Below are 19,512 nucleotides of genomic sequence, written 5' to 3'. Positions count from 1 at the left end.
AAAATTGAATATTTTACTGTTCATGGATCCTTGCTTGCAGTTAAACAATTTATTACTTTGTTTTGGTTGAAAGTGCTTTGTAACTCTATCCAGTTTTGCGTCCTATAGCTTGATATTGAAAATCATTAATTTTAATCAAGTTTGTCTAGAGTTTCGATAACAAAACGATTTAAACCGATACAAAATAGAATGGTTTTCAACATAACCTCAAAATGTCTGAATCTTGAGTAAGCGTGTGTAACTTACGCTGGCATTATTTTAGTGCACCACCAAAATGAATTTCGAAGATCGGATTTCAGTTTTCAGAAAGTTGATTACTCTTTCGTCAGACTTTCCCTTGTTTCAACAAGACACTTTCTATCGGGGTTGGTTTGCCACCTATAATACTAGGATCGAGAACGCGCACTATTTTTCATTTTGTTGACCTGTGTAATCAAATGTGTATAACTGTTTTCAAACCTTCCTACAGCCTTTAGGCTTGGAATTTTTCTGGGATTTAAATTATAGTAGAAATACACATTTTACATAACAGATGAACCTTGGAGCGTCCATCTGGATCTGGTTACAGGTGGCTCTTTCGGAATATGCAAGAAACCCTATCATCCCAACTTAATGAAATTAAAAATTATGGCAATCTACGGTCATGCCTAAAGCTATAATTTTTTCACGGCCATAAAATTTAAATTTCAAGGCATGCGAATTGAAAAATAATGGAATTTCACGACATTCTAATAACTGCTTGAATTAACACAAAAATGTATCATTTTAGAACAATTGCGTAGGGTAGATTTTGGTTATCAACTTTCAATGATTTTTGTATTTTTTTCATAAGCATTTTATAACGAGCTTTCCTTTCTATTAAATCGTTCTAACATTGACGAAATATGAGATCGATCCGAACTCTACAGCCAGAGTTATTCAACTGTCTAATTGTAGTCGCACTTGGCAGGAACATTGAGACAGGCGAGGATCAATGAGACACTACGAAAATACAATTCTAGCTAAACATCATGTTTTTGTGTCGTATCATTGCAGGTGACTTCTCTTGGACATTAAAAGGCATTTTTTCCAATTTAAAACATCAATTGACAAAATTTACTAAAAGGTATTTAAATTATCTTAGGTTAAATAATGTTAAAACGCAATAAATGCGCTAAAAATACGTCCACATCATGTTTTGAAAGATTGCCATTGCCTTTGAAAAGTTAAATTAAAAAAAAATCGAGGTGTCTCATTGTTGCCCAAGAGCTTCATTTTTTGTAAGATTGCCATGCTTTTGAAAAGTTAAATGAAAAAAAAAATCAAGGTGTCTTATTGTTACCCAAGAACTAAAAAGAGAGGGGAACAATGAAACAACCCTGAATTCTGGTTATATTCTTTTAAATTTGGTCAAAAACAATGAAAGGACAATGTAGAGCAACTCATGCTCTACGAAATGACGAGTGAAATTTGAAGTTTTGGTGTAAATGGTAGCATTTGAGCGAAATTGTAATTTTGGACCATACATTACTTTTACACCCCAGACACAAACATTTATAAATTACTTTGCAAGGGAGCTTCCATATCCGAAGCAACTCTTATGGCAGAAGGATATTCAGTAGACACACCTTTCCCCCAAATATGAGACTGATTGGTTGAACCTACGATAAGTGAGAGCCATTTAATCATTGTTCCCCGTGTCTCATTGCCCAAGTAACATTTTTAAACCAACTAGCCACCACCAAGTTTTATTGAGGTTTTATTGTAGCATCTTGATTGCTTAATAGTTTTATTTGGGCATTCACCGCAACCAACAAAAAAGAGCTAATTAATAGGTTCTAACAGGGTTTTATGCCTCGGACATAAAACCGGGTGGAAATAAAAGCCGACTGGCTTTCAATAAGGTTTTATGAAAGTTTTAATAGAGGCTTGAAAACCAGATGGCAATGCCATGCCAAACGGTTTTATCGCATGCCTTGTTAAAACCTAGGCTGTTGTAGCTGTCTAGTGCCATTAGCCATGTAAAAAGCTCACTTAAACCCCTAAGCTCCTAAAAGAGCATTTATCGCGGCCAAATAGCAGTGCATAAATATGGCGCTAAACGCGTGCTCTGATTGAATATGATTGACCGCCATCTTGATTGAAAAAATAGAAAACTGAAAAAAATTATTAAAATTTGATGAAAACACACATTTATTCTGAATTTCTGGTATGATTATTATAGCGATAGATAATAAAAATATTTTGAACATTTTTTTCAAAGAATTGCAATCAAATATTTTTTTAAGAGGCAGTATTTGTAGATTCTGCTCGGTTTGTTCTAGAGGTCGTATCGAGGTGCTCCGATTTGGATGAAACTTTCAGGGTTTGTTTGTCTATACATGAGATGAACTCATGCCAAATATGAGCCCTCTACGACAAAGGGAAGTGGGGTAAAACGGGCATTGAAGTTTGAGGTCCAAAAAACATGAAAAATCTTAAAATTGCTCGCATTTCCGTAAAACTTCATCAATTCCAACTCTCTTAGATGCATTCGAATGGTCTTTTGAAGCCCTTCAAAATGTGCTATAGACATCCAGGATTGGTTTTACTTTTTCTCATAGCTTTTGCAAATTACTGTTAAAAATGGATTTTTTTAAAACCTTAATAACTTTTCCCAACAGCCTCCAACACCCATACTCCCATAGGTCAAAAGTTAGGGAATTTCATGGACTATAAGCCTGCGGTACTAACTTTTTGGCCAATCGCAGTTTTTCTCATAGTTTTACGGTTTTTCTAGAACAAACATTTTACAACGTTAGATTTTGCCCTGTAGACTGAGAAGACGGCACTTTTTGGTCTCAATTTTGTCATATTCGGAATCCTCGGACAATATCACGTAAGTTAGAAGTATTGGAGTTGTAATATTTCTTTAAAAAATAATTAAATAAAACATTTTTGAAAAAAGAAAAAGATCCTATTAACCCTATGACCAATACGTCAAATGCTGTATCAAGTAGGCGAAAACCTGTTTTACCCCCAATCCAACAAATTGTTAAAAAATATTTTAATTCATTCTAAACGGCAATTTTTCCAATCAAATTTACAACTCCAATACTTCTAACTTACGTGAAATTGTCCGAGGATTCCGAATATGACAAAATTGAGACCAAAAAATGCCGCTATGGCGGCCTACAGGGCAAAAACTAACGTTGTAAAATGTTTGTTCTAGAAAAATCGTCAAACTATGAGAAAAACTGCGATTGGCCAAAAAGTTAATACCGTAGGCTTATAGTCCATGAAATTCTCTAACTTAAATAGTATGATTACAAAATATTGATTTTTGATGAAGCGAGTTGAATTTTTTGGCTCTATCTCCCCTACATTTATCAAAAAAAAAATTCAACCGCAGCTGAATTTGAGCCATCAATTGCGAGAAATAAGCTTTCATATTATTTGGATTACCTCTAATATCTATTATTTATCATCGCCATTTTTGACAACCATCTCAATAATTTCATTTGGCAAGACGAAGACTTATTTTTGCCAAATAAAACCTATTTGGCATAAGACGTTTGAAGACGTATGGAATGTCATTTTTCCATAACTCCTGACTAGGTTTTAACAAAAGTTTTATCAAGACTTTGAGGATGTTGTTAGGATTCAGTTGTAAAGCCTTGAACTCCTATGTAGGTTTTATAAATAGGCCGTAACAACCTTTTGCGGAGGTCCTTTGGGGTTTTAAGTGGGGTTTAGCAAGGTTCTGGGGAGTTTGTTACGGCTAAGGGGTTTTAATGTTGGTTTAAGCTGATAGGTTTTATAGCGGTTGTGGCTGCTTTGATAAAGCCTAAAATGTTACTTGGGTGATGACTACTCTATCCTACAGTAAAATTACAATAAAATGATTGTAAAAATAGCAATAGCCTAGGATACAAAGTATTACCCCCTAACACAATATAGGGGAATTATACCTATTTTAATCAGTCTAAGCCGTTCGACCAATTCTCATCACTTTTGCATTTTCCGCAATTAGATCAACATTTTGAGATAAATCAACAATGGAGAGTTGCTTGCTCACTTTTATTTGAACTATTTATTACTTTGGAACAGTCAAAAACACTTTATAAAAGCTGTAATTTATGATCCAAGTGCTGATAGGCCGATAATAGAAATAGGCTGAGAAATGGTATATTTCCCCTATACACTTACTCAAAATTGAGGTATTAAAATATCAGATTAACATGTAAAACATATCTGCAAAGCGCAGCATATCTTGAACGGCATATTTACCTAAAGTTTGCATCAATGTTATTTGCTTTGTATTTCAGAAAAGTTTTAGAATAAAATCCATTTATTAAAGTTTTTGTCACTTTGGTTTTGATTATTCCAGAAAATAATTTTAAATAATAATTTGTGTGCCTCTTCTACATATGCTTACTTATTTAACTAAATTGAACTTGATTTTTTTTTTGGAATTTTCAGTATTTGTCATTAAAGGCTCAAGTGCTATTTATATAAATTGAAACTTCACATTTAACTAATCCATATTTCAATCAAAGATAATTTCGCTTGAAATTTGAAATTGATAATCTAAATTATGTAAAACATTGCACTGAACAATATCTTTAACCCTCTAAAACCCAACCCCGCCTGTAGACGGGCTTCGCCAAAAATCATTTCTTAAAAAAAAAATTGGTCTTTAAAAAGCATTCGAAAGAAGAACTCTTAAAATTTTAGAAAATTATAAGGTTGGAAATGTGACTTGTTTTATGTGACTTTGCCAATGTTTAAAAAATGTCATTTCAACTTTGGCTGTGTTTCTTATAAATATTTCTCCTATATTATGTGAAGTCTGCAGTAAGATTTGTAGTGTATCAGGCTATTTCTGCAAGCATTTTTAAACAATTTAACACTGGAACGCCCAACGCAGTTCTGTAACACTTTAGGATCATCTAGACATCCAAAAAAATCACTGGAAAAAAGAATCATCTTGATTGGTTGAGCTATGTCCGAGAACCAGTGAGTTGATGTTACAGTTCCAACTTTTTTGTAGCCTTGGGAGTTGGAATGTTAAATGATAATGGTATCGTTCTATAGAAGAAAATGTGAAAACAAGCAAAAAAAAAAATGAAGAGAAGAAACGAACATAAACTAAACAAGATAAATGCAAATTAAAGTATTAAAAATGATACAAGAAAAATATAAAACAAGAGAATTAAAGATTTCGTAGAGCAAAAGTTGATCAAAATGACCTCCAGAACACTGGAAAAATAAAAAAAAATCGTAAAAAAATTTAGGCAGTAGAGGGTTATAAAGTTAGATGCCGTAAGAGCAATGTCGTACCGCCCCTTTCAAATGTTTGAATTCAAAAATTAATGTTTGAATCTTTTTTCGATTTTTTCCGGCATTTGATGGTTTTGATCAAAGTTTACGACCAAGAGCAAATCTCACAGATTACGCGATCTCCGCGAACTCGTGAAAAATTACTAGCCCTAGATGCCGTTGTTCTGTGACCCATAATGGTCACTCTGAAATCGATTACAGGTGGTATCAAACTTCAAGAAACTGATAATTATTACAATCTACGGTCATTTCGTTCCTGGCCACCTAAGAACTGGTTACCGGTAGTAGCTTGGGCCCAGGAGCAATCTGATCTGGTGAAACTCGACGGAGATACAGGTTTTCTGATTTTCCAAGTCGACTTTCATCTAGGACTAAAACAATGAGATTTGGTCATTTTTGCAAGATTGGGGCCGAAAAGGACCACAATACCTTGAAATAACTTTTATATGAATGCTTCGCTAGGGGTCGCTGAAGGTAAATTTTAATTTAAAATGTTAATTTAATGGCCTTAGCATTTCAGTAACAAAATATATAACGAATTCTATTTTCAAATTGGCCGAAAAGAACCCTTATACCGTAAGAAGGTGCAAACGGGGTTTAATATGTTAAATCATGCTTTTGTTGTGACACCTAGGAACTCCATTAGGAAAATATTTCCAGACAGTCGGGGTACATTTCAATGTTTGGACGGTTTTATGTGGTATATGAACCTTTTTATTTAAAACAAGGTAATTATGCATGAAATAACTGCTCGTAGCAAATGTTCACTTCATTTCGCCAATATACCTACCCAAAGGATTTGAAACGTAACTTGTGTGCGCTATTCGATAATCCCGGTGAACCTGGGACGTTGCTCACTTGGTTTTATTTATTTTATTTATAAAACCATTTTAAAAATTAGTCGTCCCATCATAAGTCCCTCCGGTCACCTGACGAGGGATTTGTGTCGGCTTGTACGGCTCAAGGTTACCACCTGGGAGGGGTAGGAAATTCGATCGCTGCTGGCCGTCGTGAACCTCAAGTCCTCGCCACACTGCCGTGGTGGTGTCCTGGTACCAATATCTAATTTGAGGTTCGCCCTCTGTTATAATAGGTTTATCATAGTTTCGCCGGGGATTTCTCCGGCCAGCACGCTGTCCACACCGTAATTTAATTAAGCTGAAAGGAAAACTTCGCACGGGAACCGAGGTGAACGGTTCACGTGTCCCTTTGGGACGGGAAGGGAAACCTCACGAAAATCTGGGACGGTTATAGAACCAAATGGAATGTTCGGAAATCGATTCTTCGATCCTTCGAGGCGACTTGGAGGGAAGACTATAAAAGACCCTGCCAACCGGCGACCACTTTCAGTCTGGCTACGGTGGTTCCTGGATCCTGTGTGGGCGTACGCGCTTCGTCGTTGTGGCTTGTGGTTAGCGCTCCCGTTCCTTGGACTGCGGATCCCTGGAGTGATCCCCGGTGATGGGGGATCAATCCGGCGGATCGCGCAGAACGTAACCGTCTGCGACTGTGAGTGGGAGCGTGTGTGTGTGCGCGCGAGAGAGAGAGGCTTAGTACACCGTGTTTAGTAACTCTCGTTAGCTTGGGGCTGCTACCTGGGGGGATAGTGTTTGCGTGACCACCAGCGAGCGCGATCGTCGTAATTGATGTGCAGACCAGATTTCCCAGAACAACCTGTGTGCGTGTGTGTATTGATTCTTTCGAGCGAACCCGGAGGGACCTTCGATTCTGACAGAGCAACAGCAAGAAAAGATCGAGTGTGATCTTGGGCGTAACGACATTATCTTATTTTTCTTTCCACAGTGAAGAGTGTGTCCGCGGTTGAGCGGATGAAATCCGAAAGATTCGGAACATCCGGCAGTCCCGTGTTGTGAGTCCGGAGCAGGAACTCCGGCTAGCCTGCAGTCACGCCGCCGGATCGTGATCCAGGGGCAACTCCAACTTGATCAACGCCGTCGTTTTTCGTAAATCTCTGTGATCTTTTGTGTACTTGTGTGGAGTCCCTTTCAAGTTCTGTCGAATTGTGTTTCCCGAACCTCCCCGCAGTAGTTTAGTTCAAGCTCCTAATTTAATTTGCAACGCCCCCTCAACCCCTCGGGAAGACCTACGGAAACCTGCTGCACAAATTACGCGCAAACGAACACGTGGGGCACGTGCGTGTGCTCGTTGGTGTGTCACGGTCGGAGGTGCTGCGCCCTCCAAGAAGCAAGTGAAAATAATCAAATTATTCCCCCCCTCCAAGAGTGTGTGACCAGTTTTGATCTGACCGCGGCAACGTGTACGCAAAGCAACGGAAGAATACATCATCAATATCTATATGCAAAAAAATATAAATAAATGTTTGTGTGATTAATAAGTATAACAAAAATAATAACCAAAAGAAGATATAAAAATTACGGAACAATCGCCGGGGGAGTCCTGCAGGAGAACGACGACGGATTGTCGGCGGAGGCGGTGGAAGTGCGGCGTGTAGTAGCAACACCTTAACACCTTACACACACCCACACTCACGCAGTTCAGTGCTCCTGCCCAACCATGGAGTGCTGTCTGTCCGAGGAGGCCAAAGAGCAGAAGCGCATCAATCAGGAGATTGAGCGGCAGCTGCGACGAGACAAGCGGGATGCCCGGCGAGAGCTGAAACTGTTACTGTTAGGTGAGTCGAGCTTTAAGTTTAACCCATATTATCTCATTTATGTGACTTTCGACAAATTATAGATCCTTGAATATATTTTTTTCTGATTTGGTCATACAAAAAGTAAATTTTTTATCAGCCTTAGGTTAACAATTTAAAAAAAAAATATTTAGACCGGTTTTGAAAACGCCGCATCTTTTGACAGGAGCAATATAGCACCATACTTTCTTCGGGAAAGTTTTAGAGCATATTTTCAAATTAAATCCGAATGTGTTGGTTTCTAAATTTTATTCAGAATTAAAATTATGAAAATCCACATGCAAATAATAGGGTTTCCTCATACAAACTCCCATACTAAATTCAATCGTCTTGCACCAATCGGGGTCTGAGCCAATTGTTTATACTCCAAAAATATATAGCTTATCACGATCCTGGGTATAAGATGGTGCACGTGGGTTGTCACCAATGAATCATTTCAGAAAAAAACAGAAATTCTGGCTTCCCATATCCGAGATCTTGGGCATTGTCTGGCACCGCTTTTTCAAAAAAAATCTTTCTGAATGTTGTATAAAATCGATGAAATTTGTCATCGAGTTTACAATTTACAATGCAAAAAAAACTGAAACATTTGCTTTGCTCCATACCATACATTTTGACGATTTTTTCCATACAAACTTAAAGCGATTAGAGGGAGGGGTTCCCGTGGACAGAATGAGCTGAAATTTGGAATTTAGCCCAGTGATAGACCCATCTTTGATTTCAGGAGGAAGCCCAAAGGAACCCTTTTTTTGGACCAGCCTAAGTCGCAAAATAGGTACAGACTTGACGAGTAGAACATAGAGCGTAAAATTTCTCGTCCCCGGTAAATAATATTTCCCGTTTCCCGGGAAATTACAATTTCCATACTTTTTGGTCCCATTTTTAAATTAACAAAACAATAAAGAGAGAACATAACTTGATGTTATTCATTTCAAAATACTGCAGGTTTATTTCAGATAATATTAATTTCTGAATCATTCACAACTGGAAATAGATCTTGCTTATTTATTGGACAATGAATGCTGCTAAATTAAGAAATGAAAATTAACAACTTTTTTGTAATTTTTCTTTTTAGCGAAAATTGTTGTTATATCATTTGAAAATAAGTTATTGACACTCTCCGGCCAAGATTAAAATTGAGAAGAATGCTATTTAAATTGTGTCCAGCTGAATGCTCTTAAAATTGCCCCTGATTTTTCGGACTGTTTTGAAGGGGAAGAGGACAAAAACTTTAAAAAATATTTGCAACAGCCTATAAATCATAAAAAAAATCAACTTTGTACCATATGAAAGGTGCCCAAAGAATGCATACGGGTAATTCTCTTCTAACTCACACGAAATCGGGAAAAGTTGCCCCGACCCCTCTTCGATTTGCGTGAAACTTTGTCCTAAGGGGTAAATTTTGTCCCTGATCACGAATCCGAGGTCCGTTTTTTGATATCTCGTGACGGAGGGGCGGTACGACCCCTTCCATTTTTGAACATGCGAAAAAGAGGTGCAACCTGAAACGGTGCAGAGATAGAAATTTGGTGTCAAAGGGACTTTTATGTAAAATTAGACGCCCGATTTGATGGCGTACTCAGAATTCCGAAAAAGACGTATCTTTTATCGAAAAAAACACTTAAAAAACTTTAAAAAATTCTCCCTTTTTCCGTTACTCGACTGTAAAAAAATTTGGAACATGTCATTTTATAGGAAATTTAATGTACTTTTCGAAGCTCCATTGACCCAGAAGGGTAATTTTTTCATTTAAAACAAAAATTTTCATTTTAAAATTTCGTGTTTTTTCTAACTTTGCAGGGTTATTTTTTAGAGTGTAACAATGTTCTACAAAGTTGTAAAGCAGACAATTACAAAAAATTTGATATATACACATAAGGGGTTTGCTTATAAACATCTCGAGTTATCCCGATTTTACGAAAAAAAGTTTTGAAAAAGTTACTTTTTACGTTTCTCTTTGTTTCGTCGTCCGTGTCCGTCGCGGGTGACCATGAACGGCCATGATCGATGACGACCAACTTTTTCAAAACTTTTTTTTCGTAAAATCGCGATAACTCGTGATGTGTATGAGCAAATTTTTTGTAATTGTCTGCTCTACAACTTTGTAGAACATTGTTACACTGTTAGAAAAAACACGAAATTTTTAAATGAAAAATTTTGTTCTAAATGAAAAAATGACCCTTCTGGGTCAATGTAGATTCGAAAAGTACATTAAATTTCCCATAAAATGGCATGTTCCAAAAATTTTTACAGTCGAGTAACGGAAAATGGGAGAATTTTTAAAACTTTTTCAGTGTTTTTTTCGATGAAAAATACGTTTTTTTTTTTGGAATTCTGAGTACGCCATCAAATCGGAGGTCTAATTTTACATAAAAGTCCCTTTGACACCAAATTTCTATCTCATCACCATTTCAGGCTGCAAATTATTGAAAAAACACCTCTTTTTTCGCATGTTCAAAAATGCAAGGGGTCGTACCGCCTCTCCGTCACGAGATATCAAAAAACGGACCTCGGATTCGTGATCAGGGACAAAAGTTACTCCTTAGGACAAAGTTTCACGCAAATCGAAGAGGGGTCGGGGCAACTGCTGTGTGAGTTGGCGGAGAATTACCCATACATATTTCAAAAACTCGCTTCAAATATTTGAAAAAAAAAAATGTTTTTTCATGTAAATGGGTTACAAGTAAATATGCACGAGAAATTGATTTTTTAAATGAATTGAATGTTTTTATTAATTTATTTACAAGCTGTAAGTTTGATTCTAGAACATGTTATTTGTCATGGAAAACACAATTTATGCATGATCTTATTTAATTTATGTGTCAATTTTATTCTTATAGTTATTCTATCGAGTTTGTCACGGAGACAAACAAAAAACCTTTTTTTATGGTTGAGAGGCATGGATTTTACCCACTGATTTAAAATTTGAATTGAAAAATAATACTTCTCAATTTAAAACATACAATAGTAGTGTATGCAACAAGTTGCAAAAAGAGGATTTTTTCAGCACGAGTCGTACATTTCAGTAACAACATTTCAAAAGGGCGAAACCTACGATCCTGCCGTTTCGGGAAAATCAACATTCAAAATTTTGCAATTCCGATCAATTCCTATTTCCACAAAAAAGCATAAAAACCATCATTTTTTTCAAAACGTAATAGAAAATAGCAATAGTTTCATCATAGAGAGCAATTTGAAATTAATTAAGGTGTTTTTGCTATTAAAAATTGAGAAAAACAAATTACGCCTTTTTGAAGAGCGTGCCTCCATTTTCGCCTCACCGTATTCGCCACCCACTCAACCAAAACAACGGTTTAGCCCGTCAGGTTACGCCACAAAGCAAAAGTAAACAACAGATTCGCCCTTTTGTTTTTTGTTCATTTTTCGGGTTTTTAAAGAAAAAAGTGGTGAAACAACTATTTTATCTTTGTGAAACGTTACAGTCAGTGATAATACAGTGATATTTGCAACCTCAGTGATAAAAAATTGGTCTAGAAAGCCTTCATAAGGAGTCCGATTCAGGCCAAGACTCGTTGAGCTAGGATACACCGTAAGTAGCAAGTTGGTTTGACGATGTGGTCTATATTGAAGTGACGTTTCTTGGGGTGTCCCCGCCGGAAGTGGGAGACATGACACCCCGCGACACCACCCTGCCTTCTTTGCATAGCTTCGATGGTTACGGAGGCGATGATTTTGTACGGCATTCCTCCTAAACCTCCCTACACTAACTTTTTGTAATGCAACTGTCCGACCCAGAATCCCCGGATGTCCCAAGAACCGGTAAATTATGTACCTTCATATCTAGATTGTGAATCCAGACCAGATCCGATACTACAATAATTAAAATTAAAAAGTTATGTATTTAGGATCATACAAATCTGTGCTTGTTGTGGAATTGTGGTCAGAGACATCAAAAACATACATTTTGATCCATTTTGAGGATTGTCAGGTTAAAATTCACTAGATTATAACGAAAATTTAGTGTTTCTAGATATACGTCGGAACTTGCAGAAAACACTACATTCGCCCCTTGTGATTGGATGAAAACACGAGGGCGGAAACTCAATTTGGTTTGTTTTGATTGATGTTGTTGATTAGCCCTTTTGTTTTTTGCTTGTAAAACTACGTATTTTCGGAATTTTGTGATTATGGAGAGTGTTTTAGAATCAGTTTTGTTCACTTTATATGATTCTGACAAAAACTCAGGTTGTTTACATCTGAGGGTTTCGCCCTATTGAAAAGTTGTTACAGATTTATCCAACGAGGTTCACATGCATTGAGTCAATGAATCGTTTAAATCAAAAGAATGTTGAAAAGTATAACTTTTCAGCATTTGTTTTGAAAAGGGTTGCTATTCGGTTCTATTGTTTTTGGTACAAAAAAGTAGGCTGTTTCATCGTTCAAGAATGACAGAAAGAGTAAGTAGTGTCACGACGGAAATGCAAAAATGATTTATTTGAATTGATACAATTTGAAAGACAGCATATAAAATAAGATTTTTTTTGTTTTTTTTAAGTTGCATGATTTTTTAAAAGCAATCAAGCCATTAATTGATCCTCACCGTCATTTTGAACATTAAAGTTGCCGTTCGAACAATTTTGTTGCAAAATTTGAATCACAAGCAGAATCAGAATAATTTTCGATAAATTTAAAATTTCCCGGGAATTCCCGGAATTTTGTAACCAGCTTATATTGAACCAAAACTGATTCTTTTTTATGGAACTTGTTAGGAAAACTTTTCTTTACAATGTAATTGTTTGTTAAAAAATTTAAAATGTAATGGTGCAATATGGCAGTGGATTGACAAATAATGTTGGGCAATAAAAAACTTTAAAGTGGAATACTTTATGTTTAGCAGCTTTTTATGCTCAAATTTGTATCCGGGCAATGTGTTGCTATATTTTCATGACAAATTGTACGAAAAAATATATTTTTGCAATTCCACTGTGAAACTGTCAACTTTTCCTGCCCTTCTGGAGAAACGAAACGGCCTACTTTTCCCTACCAAAAATAACAGAATGGAAAAGAATGGAAAATAACAGTGCTGAAAAGTTCTACTTTTCAGCACTGAAATGGGTGCTGAAAAGTTGAACTTTTTAGCACTAGTATCGAAAAGTAACATTTTTCAATATTGTTTTGTTTTGAACGATGAATTTACTAAACACATGAATGTTTGACATAAAATTCCATTAAATAAGCGTTTTTCGGAATTGCAAAAAATGTTGTAAGCAACTCGTTGCAAAACTTGATTTTTCAGCACTTATCGTATTTATCAAACTCGGTAAACCTCGTTGGATAAATGTACAACTCGTGCTGTACAACAAATGTACAACTTGTTGCATAAACTACTATTTTGGTCGTATTTGGATTTCTTGTTTGGATTTTGGGATAATTTCAAAGAGAGCTAGAAATCTGGTAAATTTGTTTCGTATGTAATGTAAAATGTAAAATTTTGTTCAATTATATTTATAAGAAATATGATGGATATCAACATGAATGCATAGATTTTCAGCGACTCCCGACGAAATTTTTCGGTATACCCGCCAAAATGTCGGAAAAGAGCCTTCTTTCACGGTGCCAAATATCAGATATAGGGGAATGTGGGGCAAGTGTAACAAGCTAAGGAAATGCTCGTTATTACCCATTAAAAACGATGAAAATCTGTCGGATTTTTTTTTTATAATCATCTTATTACAACTCTTGACTAAGACTTTGATAGAACAAGTTTTCAAAAAATCCTGTTTTTTTAATTTAAAAAAAAATGATTTTAAATTTTTGATTTTCCGTGCGTTCTAGTCAACTAGTGGGGCAAGACGAACAACCCTTTGAGGCAAGAGGAACAATGCATGAAACAACATGTTAATTTTGCTAACAATTGTACTGTTATCACTTAGATACACCAGATTAGAAAGTATTTGTAACGTTTCTTTCATTTTTAGATTAAATAATAATATTTTACTATAAATTTGATCGTTTTTGCGAAAAGAAAATAATGACTTAGATGATAAATAGTAAACTTCCATAGTTTAACCATATTTTGGAAGGACAATTTTTTAAGAACTGTTTATCAGTTTTTAATTACTTTATGTATTTATTTCTCAATAAAATATGTTGTTAAAGCAATTCGTATTTTTTTTTTTCATACTAAACCTTCCATACTTGCTAATTTTTTCCATACTTGCCACACCTGAACAAGATTTTTTAAAAGCTCTAAACAAAAATAACCAAAAGTTAAATCATACTTTATAATAGGTACAAGTCACTGGTAGGGATACTACTGATCTAGGAAAAATAGCATTTTGATAAAATGAGCCTTAAAACGAACCCTAAGCCTTATTTTGTTCTTTCCAAATATTATAAGAAAACTAATGTTTTGAAAAAACTTCATTCAATCTTATGCCCCGTGGCGCTTACGTCGTTTTGGCGGTTATGAGGTAGTAGAATCAGCTAATTGCATTGCTAGCAACAATTCCTCATACTGGAAATAATAAAAATTGTAAAAATTACTACCGTACGAGCGATTGTTCCTCTTGCCCCATATGGTCGCCTTGCCCCACCTTCCCATCCGGTTTTTTTATCTTTAATTTGTTCAACAAAACACACTGTGTCCTGTGATATTTTTCAATCAAATCTTCTTGTTCTAATCCTTTTCACCTCGTCACCTCCATCAAGAACGTGCTCAAGTGGACGGTGCCTCAGTTTGGCATCTGCAATAAATCAAAGGCGCGCAACGTCATTCATAACTTTCGCAGTACTTTGCAAGCTTTCATTCACAAACCGTTGGCCCATTCTGGACCACCACAGTCCAGCAGCATCCTTTCGGAGGACTTCTTCTTCTAACTTGGGAGGGGGTGCTTGGTGGAGTCGCGAAGGGGCCTATCGATTGTGGTGTCCCTTCGTTCTAATCTCATTTCGCAGTCGACAAAGTCGATTTCGTTTTGGCAAGTTCCACGAATCTATTAGTGCTGCTGCCATTCCCCACTGAATCAATGAACGGGCAGATTCTGGCTTTGGCCAATATCCTGAGAAGAAAAAAACGAAAACGATGAAGACACAGCATAGATACGAACAAGTTTACAAGTGAGAAAGAGAGAGAGAGTACATGGGATGACATCGTGAGTAGCATACATTTAGGAGCAGCACATGCGCATAAGCCCTGTTTGCAATATATTCTTATGATTTTGGCTCTTGCTCTCGCGGATTACAGGTTCAAGAGAGCGAAATTTAGTCAGAACAGCAACAAACATGATTCTGTTGGAAAATGACTTACAAGAATTGGCACATTTAAGTTTAAAAAATGTAGGAAAATCGTAGAACAAACTTTTTTCAAAAAAAAAAAAAACAAGTCTGTACTGATTTTCATTGCATGTGTGAAGAAAATGTAATCATCCATTCAGACGCACACAGCCACATCCTTTTTTTCGCGAACCGCGCGACGACCGTCGCTTGTCGATTTGATTGGACTTTTGTAGCAGTGTACCTTTTTTGCTGTTGTTGTCGTTAAAGTAATGCAATGATAATGTTCGAGAGTCTCCAAAATAACAGGAGCATGCACAAACATACAACACACACGTATACAGAGCATGTCAAAGCGATGCAACTTGTAATTGAAATTCGCTGAAAAGACTAATCTGCTGAGTTTTGTACGAGGTTTGATTAGGGCTCAGATCTTTGTGCATTCGAAGCGTGCGGAGATTTTTTTCGGGGACCGAATTCAATCATGGTATGATTGGGAATAACCATTTTAATTTAGTTTGTGCTGCTCGTCTCGGTAAAATTAATACATTGATAAGGCAGCTTCCAAATCAAAACTGGATGTAACAATCATATTAATGTAGTAAAAAAGAATCAAGTTTTTAGAAAACGGTGCATTTTTTGAGAAATAAAATGATTGCAAAAAGATTTCATCAAATTTAAAATATATGTCACGGAGCCGATTAAAAAATTAAAAAATTTCTGTAAACAGCTTGCTCTAATAGTTTTATAGAAACAGCAAATTGATTGATTATGTTTCATTGTGTCCCAAAAGTCATTATTTGTACTTTAAAAAATTCACCAGGTCCAGAAACTTTATTATTATTCTTAAAATTTAATGCGATGTAAATGTATGGAATTAACAACATTTGTTTTGAGGGGTTACAAACATGTAAATCGGCAAAATGTCAAGGGTTGGTGTGAGCACACACTCAAACTTTATTCTAAATGTGTTTTCAGGACATCAAAATAGGTATACATTTGAAGCTATAGCTATAGCTATTTGAAGTTAGTAGTTTCAAAAAGCGGGTGCCACGATATCTCAACACTGCTTTGACCAAATCTGCTCAAAATTTTAGTGAAGACTCATAAACCATGACCGTGTGCATGACCGATTTTCAAAAAGTTTATTTTAAAAAAAGATAAGAATATTTTTTTTCTGTTTCACCCGTGAAAAATCGTCAGTTTTAGATTTTTGTAATTTTTCAAAACACGAAATTTCAAAATCAGGCATCGTCACGGGTTTTGTCTTGAGAGTTCCCACTCCGAATTTCAGCCAATTTGGTCCATCCAATCTCGAGTTATCGTGGCACCCGTAAATCAACTCGGTGTTTCGAGAAAAACGCTCAGAAAGTTTGACAGTTCGCTTTAATAAATATTCGAAAACATGATATTTTGAGATTTTCTACATGTATGTAACCCCTTAAAAATCTAAAGGTTGTGAAAAAAGGTAAGATTTTTGAAGTATTTCCGAAATAAATAACCTGTTTTTGTTGAATTTGAATTTGTTTTCAAGCTTTAACAACTCTTTGAAACTAGAAACTAAAAAAGTGTCCGCTTGGTTTATGGATAATCCCTAACCTCTTGTCACAAGTAGATTTTAGGCGTGATTGAGTTAAGAATGCCATTTTGGGCAGCTTTCAATGCCTTAAATTTTGACGAAAACAGATCCCCAACACTTGATTTCAATCCATAAAAAACCCCGTTTGCTATTCTCTGAGACTTCGGACAACGTTAATTTTTTTTTATTCGGATGAAACTTTGTGTGTTATGAACAATGACTTTTTTGGATGAAAACAAATTTGGACTATGCCACAAGTTGGTCAAAATTCATTTGTGTTGCCAATTTTTGAAAAAAAAAAATGTGTTTTGTGGAAAAAACGGAAACAATTTTTTTAACTTTTTCAGATGGGTAGTTCTCTACCAACTCACACGAAATCGGGAAACGTTGCCCCGACCCCTCTTCGATTTGCGTGAAACTTTGTCCTAAGGGGTAAATTTTGTCCCTGATCACGAAACCGAGGTCCGTTTTTTGATATCTCGTGACGGAGGGGCGGTTCGACCCCTTCCATTTTTGAACATGCGAAAAAAGAGGTGTTTTTCAACAATTTGCAGCCTGAAACGGTGATGAGATAGAAATTTGGTGTCAAAAGGACTTTTATGTAAAATTAGACGCCCGATTTGATGGCGTACTCAGAATTCCGAATAAACGTATTTTTCATCGAAAAAAACACTAAAAAAGTTTTAAAAATTCTCCCATTTTCCGTTACTCGACTGTACAAAATTTTGGAACATGTCATTTTATGGGAAATTTAATGTACTTTTCGAATCTACATTGTCCCAGAAGGGTCATTTTTTCATTTAGAACAAAATTTTTCATTTTAAAATTTCGTGTTTTTTCTAACTTTGCAGGGTTATTTTTTAGAGTGTAACAATGTTCTACAAAGTTGTAGAGCAGACAATTACAAAAATTTTGATATATAGACTTAAGGGGTTTGCTTATAAACATCACGAGTTATCGCGATTTTACGAAAAAAAGTTTTGAAAAAGTTACTTTTTGCGTTTCTCTTTGTTTCGTCGTCCGTGTCTGTCGCGGGTGACCATGAATGGCCATGATCGATGACGACCAACTTTTTCAAAACTTTTTTTTCGTAAAATCGCGATAACTCGTGATGTTTATAAGCAAACCCCTTATGTTTATATATCAAATTTTTTGTAATTGTCTACTCTACAACTTTGTAGAACAACACACTCTAAAAAATAACCCTGCAAAGTTAGAAAAAACACGAAATTTTAAAATGAAAAATTTTGTTCTAAATGAAAAAATGACCCTTCTGGGACAATGTAGATTCGAAAAGTACAGTAAATTTCCCATAAAATGACATGTTCCAAAATTTTTTACAGTCGAGTAACGGAAAATGGGAGAATTTTTAAAACATTTTTAGTGTTTTTTTTCGATGAAAAATACGTTTATTTGGAATTCTGAGTACGCCATCAAATCGGGCGTCTAATTTTACACAAAAGTCCCTTTGACACCAAATTTCTATCTCATCACCGTTTCAGGCTGCAAATTGTTGAAAAACACCTCTTTTTTCGCATGTTCAAAAATGGAAGGGGTCGTACCGCCCCTCCGTCACGAGATATCAAAAAACGGACCTCGGTTTCGTGATCAGGGACAAAAGTTACCCGCTTAGGACAAAGTTTCACGCAAATCGAAGAGGGGTCGGGGCAACTTTTCCCGATTTCGTGTGAGTTGGTAGAGAATTACCCAAATATAGTTTCAATAAGATGAAGACTATCTTGACACACCCTGCAAGTGTGATAACTTGCCAAAGGGAATCGAGCCGGAGGACATTTTGTCACTCTTGCTTGCACGTTTACTGTTTACATTTTTGGTTATAACTGGGGACGTCGGCAGCCAATTTTTTTTTTAATTTGGGGTAAAATATTGAAACCAAGATTGAAACGCATTTTTCTTGTACGTATAAAAGCGAAACACCTACAATAAGATAGCAGGGTCACGTTGAATTACAGATTTTCAGTACAGTCCAGACTCGATTATCCGAAGTTTCGATTATCCTAAGGTTTGTATGGGATTTCGGACAATCGAATCTCGACAAACATTTTTTTTCTTATTTTTGACATCAAATTCGAGTTCTGCGACCCCATTTTAGTCGTATTTGAATATTTGATGACCTTTTAAATTAAATTGAATTAAAGTTCCGCCCGTGTGGATCAATCGGACCGCGCACTGGACTCAAAATCCAGAGGTCGCCGGTTCGAATCCCGCGGCGGGCGCTCTAAAATTCTTTGTGTAAATATGGGTATTTGGCGCCGTCGCTCCGTGCCATGCTTTCATACACTTAGGAGCCCAGGGCGTCGAAGTCCTTGTAGATAAAAGGAAGATACTAGTGGTTGGTACTAGCAATGGTGGCCGACAGCTATAAAGTCAACTTCGTTTTCGTTGAATTAAAAAATGCCATCTCGAATTATTAAAAAAATAAGCTCGACCATCAAAGATCAAATTACTATTTTTTTCCGTGATTCGGTTGTAGGGTATTTTAACCATTAGTGGACCCCCTAGTAGAACCGAAGCACATTTTTCACAAATTTTCTATATTTTAAGCACTTTTTCATAACCCTTTGAACAAAATAATGGAATCTGGAGTGTTTTGAACAATTTTGAGTATTTGTTTTATCAGTTTTTTTGTTTTTGAGCAGAAAAATAGCCATTTGAAAAAAAAGTTTTTTTGCCTGTTATGGACCCCCTTTTCCTATAGTGGACC

The 19,512-nt window shown here is 36.0% G+C and overlaps 1 protein-coding gene across 8 annotated transcripts in view; it reads left to right on the top strand.

The window, feature by feature from the left end:
• The first annotated feature begins 6,576 nt into the window (after positions 1–6,576).
• Positions 6,577–19,512, top strand: part of LOC120423176 (guanine nucleotide-binding protein G(q) subunit alpha) — a 45,066-nt gene continuing 32,130 nt past the window's right edge. For 2 of the 8 annotated variants that reach the window (XM_039586867.2, XM_039586869.2), the window contains exons 1-2: positions 6,645–6,810; positions 7,544–7,954. In XM_039586867.2, the coding sequence (XP_039442801.1) occupies positions 7,837–7,954 (118 nt within the window). In that variant the 5' untranslated portion in view covers positions 6,645–6,810; positions 7,544–7,836. Of the gene's footprint in view, positions 6,811–6,861; positions 6,878–7,543; positions 7,955–19,512 lie in introns of those variants that run through there. The other 6 variants (XR_008212619.1, XM_039586866.2, XM_039586865.2 and 3 more) reach the window with 5 other exon arrangements.

This window comes from Culex pipiens, chromosome 3 (assembly GCF_016801865.2).
Source record: "Culex pipiens pallens isolate TS chromosome 3, TS_CPP_V2, whole genome shotgun sequence".
Classification (NCBI taxonomy): domain Eukaryota; kingdom Metazoa; phylum Arthropoda; class Insecta; order Diptera; family Culicidae; genus Culex; species Culex pipiens.
The sequence above is the reverse complement of the archived record's forward strand: the minus strand, read 5'-3'. Positions and strand labels throughout refer to the sequence as shown.